Source organism: Lethenteron reissneri, chromosome 52 (assembly GCF_015708825.2).
Source record: "Lethenteron reissneri isolate LAM-NWPU_2019-01 chromosome 52, ASM1570882v1, whole genome shotgun sequence".
NCBI classification, from domain to species: Eukaryota; Metazoa; Chordata; class Hyperoartia; order Petromyzontiformes; family Petromyzontidae; genus Lethenteron; species Lethenteron reissneri.
In genome coordinates this window covers 7,686,335-7,699,110 of record NC_083830.1, presented here as the reverse complement: position 1 = coordinate 7,699,110, position 12,776 = coordinate 7,686,335, and the positions used below count along the sequence as shown (strand labels likewise).

Sequence of the window (12,776 nt, the reverse complement as noted above, 5' to 3'; positions counted from 1 at the left end):
GTGATGCGTTTCTCATCTTCCACTTGTGTCACATCTTCTGTCAGAGGCTCAACTTCAGTTACATCTTCTTGCCGAACAAAAAACTCGTCTGTCATACGAACACTGTCTGCTTGGCATGCCTCAATACTTCCTTGCGATCTGCCAACGATTGTTTCAAGAGTGTTCATTGTTAACAGATCCATGTAGGCCTGCATTTCTGCTATTTTAATTCTCATCATGGCCATCATTTGTATAACATTCGTCTCCTCCACTTTAGCTTTTTTCTGAACATTTAATTGTTCTGGTCCTGATCCTGACTCCTTGTTACCGCCTTTGTTCATGGGTTCCACCACCGTGGCTCTAAGAATCATGTTGCACAGAGTGGCTTCTTCATCTCCAACACTGGCTTCTGATTCTCCTGCTGCTACTGCTGCCGCTCGTTCTCCATCAGGTGTTTCATCTGACGGTGGTGGCTGTTGTTGTTGTTGTTCAATGTCATGCTCATTTTCCTCTGGTTTCTGTTGCGCTTCGAATCCCTGAATGAACAACAACAACCACAAAGTGAGAGAAACATTTTAAAAGCCACGCCGCCTCCCCCCGCCCCCCCGGTGAAGGATACCCCGTGCAAACGGCGCTTTAGAGGCATGGGTTTGGTGGATCAAATTTGAGAAGTTTACGAAACTCCAAACTCACCGGGCCACGAAGAGTTGTTTGCAACACATCCTGCACATTAGAAACAAAAGATTGCAGCTCGCTCTTGCTATGACTCACAGGGTAAGATTCTTTTGAAAGGAAGAATTGGGAACACCTGGGGAGGGGGAGGGGCTCTGTTACAGGGGGTTCACTCTCGATCTGCTCTTTCTCTACATAGTGTGAATTTAGCCAGACACCCCATTTTAATTTTCCCCTGTCCTCTTCTTCTCCTTCTACCGTCTCTCTATCCTCCTGACTCCGCCTTCGCCCCTCGTTAGCCCTCTTAAATTCCTAAATTATGGATGGGTGCATGTAGGGGGATTATGCCTGGGGACTGTGAGGTGGTCAGGAAATAGCATTGCACCAATGGGATTCTGGGACCTTTCTGTGCGAAGCTTTGAGCGCACCACCTTCCTGTAAGGAAGGCAAACCTATTTTCGATTGGAAGCTTTCGTGACTTCAGGGATTCATCTTCTTGGTTCTTTCGGTAAAGTCACGTAGAAGGGAAATAATAAAATAATAAACATTAAATATAATCAAATACAATTCTCACGAGGTTTCGGCCACAATGCAAGCAGCCGTCCTCAGATGAAGAACAGGTCTGTCGGAAAGACAGCGTCTGAATGTCTTCCCGACAGACCTGTTCTTCACCTGAGGACGGCTGCTTGCGTTGTGGCCGAAACGTCGTGAGAATTGTATTTTATTATGTTTTATTTTTATTATTTTATTATTTCCCTTATACGTGATTTTACCGAAAGAACCAAGAAAATAAGAAAAAACACTCGCCAATGACATTTAGCCAAACACGTGGAAGTTCCTGTGGCTTTTCCTGTTGCAAATGATGGGAAATTAGCATCCACTTCAGAGAAGGGCTCACCTCAGCAGCGACTGCTCTCGGTTCCGGTGATTGAAATGTTTTTTCTCCAGGGATGAGGTCATCCTCCGGCAATGCCACCTCATCGTCATCGAGGGACGCCGCCTTCAACAACATTTGTGGCTCCTCTGCGATCGCGTCGATGGTGTCTTCTGCCTGAGCAACAGTCAACTCTTCGGCGACTGAGACGTTTGCACCGAGCGAGCGATTCTCCCCATTGCCATCATCGTCTGGTGGTGCTTGTGTCTCATCGGTGCCTTCCATCGCCCCATCCGGGTCACCTTTCTCCAGCTCTTCATGGGTGACATCAAGAACCGAGTCAGCTGTGCCTTCTGCTTCTCCACTCAACTCATCTCCCTCGTTCTGAAGGGCAGCATCCTGGGATGATGATGATGATGATGAAGGAGGAGGAGGAGCAGGAGGCGCAATGAGCATGACAGGACGAAGATCAGGATCAGGATGAAGTTCGAGGTCGGCCGAGATAACATCGGCGATTGGGACATTGGCTCCATCTTGGGTGAGGGTGTCGCAGCTGATCACCGTCGTCTGAATTGTGGTCATGTTGAGCTTAATCTCGGCAACCTTCTCCCGGATTTTGGTAACCATGTCCCGGAAGTGGATATCGCCTATTGTGTATGCTGCGGCCTCCATCGGAAACGGGGTCATTTCGATGGACTGGACACTCCTCTCATCTTCCTCCTCCCCCTCCTGCTCCTCCTGCTCCTCCTCGAATTCCACCACCGAGGAAGCCTCAAATTCTGGCTCCGGATCCAGGACGGATCCCGGGACGGTCATCGTCGTGAACAAGGAGTCTAAGCTATCCTGCATCCTGTTAATCTTCGACTCGAGATTGGCGAATCTCTCTCGCAGAGAGTCCACAAGTGCCTTGCGTTCGTCTAATGCAGCCAGCTCGGCGGGTTGTAGAAGGGCCTCAAAGACATCTCGCTGATGCTGCTGCTGCTGGTGATGAGGTGTTTGCTTCTCTTGCACAGCAACGGGTTCGGAGATGGTAGCCGTGTCTTCAACATGGGATTTGACCAGAGGTTGCGCTGGAGTTGTGTCGGGACTGACGGTTGTATCAGCTGTGATGTCCAGCTGCTGCTCTTCTTGTTGTTGTTGCTGCTGCTGTTGTTGTTGCTGCTGTTGTTGTTGCAGCTGCTGTTGTTCATCGTTGCTCAGCTCCTGTTGGCCGTTGGAGACATGCGCAAGCAGCGACGCAGTGAACGGAATGAGGGGACAAGGCGGCAGCAACGATCACCCAGCAACCAACATCACCACCACCATCACCCTAACTTTAACCAGCCTCCAAGTCTATCAATACCTTCATTTCCACCAGCATCACTGCCATCACAACCTCCAACACTACTCTCTGAACCACCATCACCATCACAACCTCCAACACTACTCTCTGCACCACCATCACCACCATCACAACCTCCAACACTACTCTCTCCACCAGCATCACCACCATCACAACCTCCAACACTACTCTCTCCACCAGCATCACCGCCATCACAACCTCCAACACTACTCTCTGCACCACCATCACCGCCATCACAACCTCCAACACTACTCTCTGCACCAGCATCACCACCATCACAACCTCCAACACTACTCTCTCCACCACCATCACCACCATCACAACCTCCAACACTACTCTCTGAACCACCATCACCATCACAACCTCCAACACTACTCTCTTCCCCAGCATCACCACCATCACAACCTCCAACACTACTCTCTGCACCACCATCACCGCCATCACAACCTCCAACACTACTCTCTCCACCACCATCACCGCCATCACAACCTCCAACACTACTCTCTCCACCACCATCACCGCCATCACAACCTCCAACACTACTCTCTCCACCACCATCACCGCCATCACAACCTCCAACACTACTCTCTGCACCATCACCACCATCACAACCTCCAACACTACTCTCTGCACCAGCATCACCGCCATCACAACCTCCAACACTACTCTCTCCACCACCATCACTGCCATCACAACCTCCAACACTACTCTCTTCCCCAGCATCACCACCATCACAACCTCCAACACTACTCTCTGCACCACCAACACCACCATCACAACCTCCAACACTACTCTCTGCACCACCAACACCACCATCACAACCTCCAACACTACTCTCTTCCCCAGCATCACCACCATCACAACCTCCAACACTACTCTCTCCACCAGCATCACCGCCATCACAACCTCCAACACTACTCTCTCCACCAGCATCACCGCCATCACAACCTCCAACACTACTCTCTGCACCACCATCACCACCATCACAACCTCCAATACTACTCTCTGCACCACCATCACCACCATCACAACCTCCAACACTACTCTCTCCACCACCATCACCACCATCACAACCTCCAATACTACTCTCTGCACCACCATCACCACCATCACAACCTCCAACACTACTCTCTGCACCACCATCACCACCATCACAACCTCCAACACTACTCTCTGCACCACCATCACCACCATCACAACCTCCAACACTACTCTCTGCACCACCATCACCACCATCACAACCTCCAACACTACTCTCTCCACCACCATCACCACCATCACAACCTCCAATACTACTCTCTGCACCACCATCACCGCCATCACAACCTCCAACACTACTCTCTCCACCAGCATCACCACCATCACAACCTCCAACACTACTCTCTCCACCACCATCACAACCTCCAACATGACTCTCTTCCCCAGCATCACCGCCATCACAACCTGCAACACTACTCTCTCCACCAGCATCACCACCATCACAACCTCCAACACTACTCTCTCCACCAGCATCACCACCATCACAACCTCCAACACTACTCTCTGCACCACCATCACCACCATCACAACCTCCAACACTACTCTCTGCACCAGCATCACCACCATCACAACCTCCAACACTACTCTCTCCACCAGCATCACCGCCATCACGACCTTCAACACTACTCTCTGCACCAGCATCACCACCATCACAACCTCCAACACTACTCTCTTCCCCAGCATCACCGCCATCACAACCTCCAACACTTACTCTCTGCACCAGCATCACCACCATCACAACCTCCAACACTACTTTCTTCCCCACCATCACCACCATCACAACCTCCAACACTTACTCTCTGCACCACCATCACAACCTCCAACACTTACTCTCTGCACCACCATTACCGCCATCAGAGCCAGCAAGGCCTTCTCTGCTGGCCTAGAGATTGTCAGAATTAGAAAATTGTAGTTTTATAATTTAATATATATTTCCATTAATGCGCTATACATTCTACAAAGTTCGTTCCCATCAGTCTATTACCGTCATTTCATTGCTACTCTCTCCCTCAGGTGAGCTGCTTTCAGTGCAGCTCATATAAATTAGAGTTTTTATCCAATCAGATTATCCACCTGTGCTGTCTCCGCCTCCCCGGGTGAAAAATCTACCCTGAGGCCTTCAGAATGTCGAGTGAATCCCCTCTGCTGTTGAAGCAAATGGGGACGATGTTGTTGATTGTCATCTTCTTTAACCAATCAGATGTCGAGTTTGCCATTGTTGGGCCTATTCTTTGACACGCCGGAGCCTTCTAGCTGGCCTAGCCGCCTACGTTATTAGCCTTGTTCGTGTGGCGTGATTGGAGGGCCAGTCAGCTAACTGAAGTAAAACTAGCTAGCACGTAACGTAGCATCATCTAAGATTTATTTTAACTTTCTTTCGTGACGTTTACATTTTTAGATGTAGTGCTTTAGATATTCTTTTTTTCTGTGGGGAAGCCTGTTGAATCTTGATTGTGTTATTTGTGTTTTACGGCATTTTTGCTTGCTTAGTGGTCGTATGAGTAAATGTGACTGGTTGTGAGTTTGTTCTTGTTTCTTTGGTAATGACATTGATTTGGGCTATGCGATGTCTATTTGTGATGCAGCATCCTGTCATACTGCGTAATAGTGGTACATCCTTGATGGTTTCAGTCACCATGTATTCACGTCTCTGCAATTAGTGTATTGTAACTCTCATAGGTGTTGAGCCTCGTGTGAAACCACTTTAATCCACTCGATAAAGGTTACTGTCACTGTGAATATTTGGTGGTTACGTCGAATGACAATAGCCTGTAGCCCTCGTGTCATGGTGAGGTTATTCGATGGCGTTTTAATTGCGGGAGGAAAGCACTGAAGGCCTAGGTGTAAAATACACGGTCCGTCACTGCCACCACCATCACAACCTCCAGCACTACTCTCCACCACCATCACAACCTCCAACACTACTCTACACCACCATCACCACCTCAAACACTACTCTCCACCACCATCACCACCATCACAATCTCCAACACTACTCTCTACCACCATCACAACCTCCAACACTACTCTCTCGGGCATCACCAACATCACAACCTCAAACACTACTCTACACCACCTCAAACACTACTCTCCACCACCATCACCACTATCACAACCTCCAATACTACTCTCTTCACCACCATCGCCACAGCAACTAACCCACCATTATCTCCGCCATAAATACTAATACCACCTCCACACTACATCACAACAATCACCACCTCCATGTCCACCACTGCCACCTCCATCATCACCACCACCACGACCATCACCACCACAACCATTGCCACCATTATAAACAAGACAAAGATCCCCCGTATAGCCTTGACAGACTTTTGGAGAAATTGCTGTTAGCGGGCACCTCTGAAGGCCAGCACCACACCAGGCTGCCCTTGTTTCCATCGTGTCGAGGCTTACGCACTGCACCAGGTACTCATTCGACCCTGAGTCGACCTCGGAGAGGCCTAGGACCGGTGCAAACAATCGTCACTGGTTTCGATTTAAAGCTTTCGTGACTGCAGGGATTCATCTTCTTGGTTCTTTCGGTAAAGTCACGTAGAAGGGAAATAATAAAATAATAAAAATAAAACATAAAATAATTCTCACGACGTTTCGGCCACAACGCAAGCAGCCGTCCTCAGGTGAAGACCAGGTCTGTCGAGGAGACAGCGTCTGAAGGATCGTCACTGGTGTTGGTGGCCGTGAGAGGGAATGGAACTCGCGTCGGCGGGCTCGACGCGCTAACCACTGCGCCACTGCTCCCCAAAACCATAAACACCCCCCCACCATCACCACCATGAACACCACTCTACTCCTACTGGCCTCAACCGACGCCAGCTACAATCCACAGCCCATGGCGATGCTGCTGCTGCTGGACCCTTGCAAAGCGATGCGGTCGGAGGAGTTTCGTGGCCAGGACTCACCGGGTGGCAGACGCTCAGAGTCCGATCCTTGAATTCTGAGCCAGTTTTTGAAACAGCCTTACAAACATGATAATTGATCATTGTTTTTTTACCCTTTTATCTGGCAACAAAACTGACAACTTTTTTTTTACAAGGAGTCATGTTTGCATAGACCACAATACCTGCAGTCATAATGCAAAAAAAACATAACTGATAATGTATGCACTGTCCTTGAAGTTGATTGGTCCACACCCGAGACAGCTTTGCTTAGAGCCTAGTCTCACATGGTGTTGGACCATGACTTACAAACAATTTGTGCTTTCCTCCAGCATTCGTGATGGACTGAACTTGACAGGAGCGTGCGATGGCAAACGTTCAGACTTACGACGACGGCCACCGCTATCAGTACCGAAGATAAAGATCCCCCCACCCCTGTATAGCCTTAAAATACTTCTTGTTTTTTTCGGTAAAGTCACGTATGTAAAAAATAAAATAAATTAAAATGAAAACTTAATTTCACGTATGTAAAAAATAACATAAATTAAAATGAAACTAAATTTCACGTATGTAAAAAATAAAATAAATTAAAATGAAAACAACTAAATTTAGTTGTTTTCGTGCAAAGCGATGCGGTCGGAGGAGTTTTCATTTTCATTTATTTTATTTTTTATCTACATGACTTTACCGAAAAAACCAAAAAGTATGGATCCTTGCAGTCATGAAAACTTTAAATCTAGAAGCCTTAAAATACTTTTGGGGCAAGTGCTGTTACCGAGTAGTGCCTATGAAAGCCGGCACGGCACACGAGGGGGGTGGGTGTCCAATACCACGCCCGGCCGTCTTTGTCTCCCCAGTGCTGATCTTTACACACCGTGCCAGGTAGGTAATCGTTTGAGGCTGAGTCGACCTAGGGGAGGTCCAGGACCGGTTCAGAAAATCGTCACCGATGTTGGCTGTGAGTTGGAATCGAACCCGGCGATCCGGGTTCGCAGGGCAGCGTAGCGCTAACCGTGACACAACCGCTCTCTACATCTATCAGCACCGCCACCACTACCACCAGCACCAACAACAACAACACCACATACCACCACTAGCACCATCACTACCGCAAACATCACCACCACGAACATTGACAGTACCCTCCACATACCATCATTGTCACCGCCATCACTACCACCAGCACGGCTGACTACCCTCCATCACAATCACCACCACAATCACCATCACAATCACCACCACAATCACCACCACAATCACCATCACAATCACCATCACAATCACCACCACAATCACCACCACAATCACCACCACCAACAACACTTCACGTCATTCACGTCTGCACACACACAGTCTGAAATGTAGAAATGTTTTTTCATGTTTTGATGAAATGTATGCGCGCATCGGCCCTTATCCACAGTGTCTTCAGATATATTTTTCAGCGATCAGGCCTTGACCGGTCACCTCTCATGACGTTCTCTAAGGTCTAGAAAGCTGGGCGACCAATGTCTAACTAATGATGCTCTGGAAGGTCTATAAAGATGACATTCTGCACAGATATAGTGCACTTCATGCTTACGCGTAAAAAACAAATCTATTAACAAAAAATATTTCAACCTCTTGAATTTGGGTAAAAAATGTGCACGTTACTGTGGTAGGAAAGAGGACTGAAGCCAAGGATGACATCAGATTATAACATTTTTTATCCAATGGCCAAAGCTTTAGAATGTTTTTAAACATTTAGTTTTTTTCACGGAGGACCAAGTAAGATTGCATCGGGGAAATTCTAAGGCGACCCAATCATTGTGACGTTAACAGTATGACGTCTGCACGTCACAGAAGGCAGACCCAACTATTGGCTACCGGGAGAGAAGCCAACATTCATAGACCAACACACATCGTCATCGTCATGATCATGATGACGATCGGTCACTGACGGTCACGCACTTTCATATGCGCTTCTGCGGCCGTCTGGAACGCTCTTCCTTCCGATGCTAGGAAGCCCCTGGAGCTATTCACTCGTTACTTGAGGGCTGCTTTTTGTGCTAAGTTTGTTGTGCTTCCCCCACACCTCCGATTGGCTACGTACGGTGCGAAAGAAGTTCAACGTACACGCATGAGTAAGTACACCCGACACGGTCGATTTGCGACGTGGCCGATGCATTGCTGCTTCAGCAGCCACCACCAGTAATGGTGGGGAGCGATCCGCACACGTAGAGCGGATAGATACGACGTGTCGCCGGTGGGTTATCAACCAGCGCGACGATGTTACATTACATTGGCTGTGTCGGGCGGAGGAGGGTTTTACAACGGGCATCTTAACTTACGCGACCTGATCCCAAAAAAATAACAAGTCGATTGGGAAACCGGCATAATGCACATCGCGTAGCCGTCTAATGAATACACGTGCCTTGCGTGGATGTGTCAACACAACACAAACACGCGCGCGCGCACACAAAATTAAGTGCAGCGTACGTGTCAACACGTTAGTTACATATGAACCACACATTAGTGCGACATTGTGGGTTAAGATGGAGCGGGCGTGTCGCCGCGTGCGTGTGAAAGCACGTGGCCGGGTGAGGAGGCAAGCCATGAGTCGCACTCGTTTAGACTCCAGCCAAGTTCCAGGTGTTTTTTTTTTATTTGAGCTCGCAACTTTCTTTTGCCGACGGTCATGCAACGAGCAGGCAGACAACACAAGCGTGGCGTGTTACACGTGCGTGACTATGGAAGGCGGTCAGACAACAACAGCAGCAACGACAAACAAAACTTGCATTTATATTGCGCGCCCGTAACGTAACAATTGTCTCGGGAGCGTGGCTTATTTATTTTTTAAGCCTAGGGGACCCCTTCCGCCAGCGTTTCGCTCGGAATTCGCGCGGCGGCCTTCTGAGTCGGCGGCGCGTCCGCGTGTTGTTGGCGTTGCAAGGCTCCTCTCCCGCCGGTGGCTTCCGAACTCCCGGACGATGCCCTCGAGAAAGTTAGCGTGTGGCAAGAAAAGATAAGGGCTCGGCAGAGGAAATTGCTTCCTTGGATTCTCCCGAGTGGTTGCTTGCGCTGCAACAGGATAACATGAATCCGCGAGAGAATTAATGATAAATCATGTCCGTGCTTTAGGCCAATATATGGAGTAATTGGGCGTGGCTTTGCACATATAAGGAATCATGGAACGGGAATGGACCGATTTTTTTACGATACCATGCTTGATCCATGCCTGATCCATGCTCGAACACAAGCTTGGATATTTTGAATAGAATTAGTTTATTTTATCGTTATGAAGTGATTCCTGTCACATGCTTATGGATCTAATGAGACGTAGTCTTAGGTTTTTTCGGTAAAGTCACGTAGGTAAAAAAATAATAAAATAAACTAATAATAAATAAAAATAAACCAATTTAATCACGACGTTTCGGAGGCAACACAAGTCTCCGTCTTCAGGTGGGACCGTCACAGCTAAATTTACTGTATCACTGGATACGTCGTGATTTAATTGATTTATTTTGATTAATTATTATTGTATATTATTATTTTTTACCTACGTGACTTTACCGAAAAAAAACCTAAGGGTATGAATCCTTGCAGTCACGAAAGCTTCAAATCTAGAATCTAATGAGACGATTTGTGGATCGAAAAAGGCCACATTAGCCCGTCCCGTGACGCCCAATGGCTCAGTTCCACAGTAACACAATGCATCATTAATTCTATCGTGGATTCATTTCATCCTGTTACAGCGATATGGTGGATTTGGTGGCTTCGCCTCTTCCCCGGCTTTCGCCACGCACCGCCCAGGACGCTGCGACGGCGCTTTCCGATGGGATGGATGGTTTGGATGGACAACGGAATGGAGTTTGTCGGACACAGAGACGGCAAAGCTGGCGGGCAACGGTGACGGTAAAAGCGCACGCGTTACACACGGCAAGCGCGGAAGGACACAAAACGCACAGATCCCCTTGTCTGTTAAACGCGAGCGAGCGAGCGATCGAACTGCACACCGAACGACTAAGCAATGTGCAAAATATGATCACAATTTTGGGAACGCTCTGGAGTTTCGGCTTGAATTGGTAGAATGGTTTGGGAATGGTGAATTCAGTGTGGTTGGGCACGTATACAATTATACAAATATACCGTTTTTCCACTGCCACATCCGAGCCGAGCCAGCACGGGTTCCTTAACAGTGTGGGTGGTTTCCACTGGCTATAATGCCGAGCCGAGCCGGAACCAAACTGCGGTACGCTGGCCTCACAAGAAGGTCATCCGAATCTGGTTCGGGGCCAAGCAGGGCCAGGGTAGGGGCTACTGACGTGTCCATTGCACGTGATGTCATTCAGTATGCCGTGTGATGTCATTCAGTATGCCGTGTGATGTCATTCAGTATGCCGTGTGATGTCATTCAGTATGCCGTGTGATGTCATTCAGTATGCCGTGTGATGTCATTCAGTATGCCGTGTGATGTCATTCAGTATGCCGTGTGATGTCATTCAGTATGCCGTGTGATGTCATTCAGTATGCCGTGTGATGTCATTCAGTATGCCGTGTGATGTCATTCAGTATGCCGTGTGATGTCATTCAGTATGCCGTGTGATGTCATTCAGTATGCCGTGTGATGTCATTCAGTATGCCGTGTGATGTCATTCAGTATGCCGTGTGATGTCATTCAGTATGCCGTGTGATGTCATTCAGTATGCCGTGTGATGTCATTCAGTATGCCGTGTGATGTCATTCAGTATGCCATGTGATGTCATTCAGTATGCCGTGTGATGTCATTCAGTATGCCCTGTGATGTCATTCAGTATGCCCTGTGATGTCATTCAGTATGCCGTGTGATGTCATTCAGCATGCCGTGTGATGTCATTCAGTATGCCGTGTGATGTCATTCAGTATGCCGTGTGATGTAATTCAGTATGCCGTGTGATGTCATTCAGTATGCCATGTGATGTCATTCAGTATGCCGTGTGATGTCATTCAGTATGCCGTGTGATGTCATTCAGTATGCCGTGTGATGTCATTCAGTATGCCGTGTGATGTCATTCAGTATGCCCTGTGATGTCATTCAGTATGCCGTGTGATGTCATTCAGTATGCCGCAAGGACGTGAATGATGTACGCCGATTTGGGTAAGAAGATAACAACGATGACAAATAATCCGTCCCTACAGCCTTGCGGACATCTTGACCACATTGCATAGAAACGGTGGCTTGTTATTTTCGATCAACATTTAATAAATAAGCGCGATAATTCCCTCTTTATTGGCTAAGCCCCAGAACCAGCAAAAGGCCCACGTGATTTCAAACCCTGATTTGCACTTGATATGCCAAGGCACATGATATGCTAAGTCACATGATATGCCAAGTCACATGATATGCCGAGTCACAAGATCACACCAAGTCATAACAAGCAGCTATATTTACGTCGATCCATTTGTCACACCGTACTTCTACGTGGCTACCCTCCCAACCTTCGCTCCCCGCGCCCCACCCCCCTACACTGACCAGCGTGGTGAAGTATGGTCAAACAACACCCGCGACCGACATGGCATGGGGGAGGCCCTAATGTCCGGCAGTAAACTGACATTGGCGGCGGCGATACTCTGGCGAGAGGTTTGCTCTGCAGAGTCGTCGTGCGGGAAACCCAGCCCCCCCCCCTGCCCCCCCCTGCCCCCACCCCCACCCCCCCTCATCGTGCGCTGTCCTGCACTCTCAGGGTCGTCGAGAAGTCGCCGTGGCCTAGAGCCACCGATGGCACCGCCACCGCCGTCGCCGCTCCTCGTGGTCACTGCCACGAGGTGTGGCCGCTGCGCAGTAGAAGCAGCGACCTCCATGGCCTGACCCCGGCAGTCGCTCGCGCGTGGTCTTAGACTCACTTGGAGAGCCACAGACTCACTCAGACTCACTCAGAGAGCCGCAGACTCACACAGACTCACTCGGAGAGCCACAGACTCACTCAGACTCACTCAGAGAGCCGCAGACTCACTC

General features: G+C 48.7%; 1 protein-coding gene across 1 annotated transcript in view; it reads right to left on the bottom strand.

The window, feature by feature from the left end:
- Positions 1 to 1,713: 1,713 nt before the first annotated feature.
- The window catches only part of LOC133355877 (ABC transporter F family member 4-like), a 40,652-nt gene continuing 29,589 nt past the window's right edge, over positions 1,714 to 12,776 (bottom strand). Inside the window, exons 4-5 of the mRNA XM_061573290.1 lie at positions 2,087 to 2,728; positions 1,714 to 1,728 (exon numbers count right to left, since the gene is read on the bottom strand). Coding sequence (XP_061429274.1) covers positions 1,714 to 1,728; positions 2,087 to 2,728 — 657 coding nt within the window. The remainder of the gene's footprint in view (positions 1,729 to 2,086; positions 2,729 to 12,776) is intronic.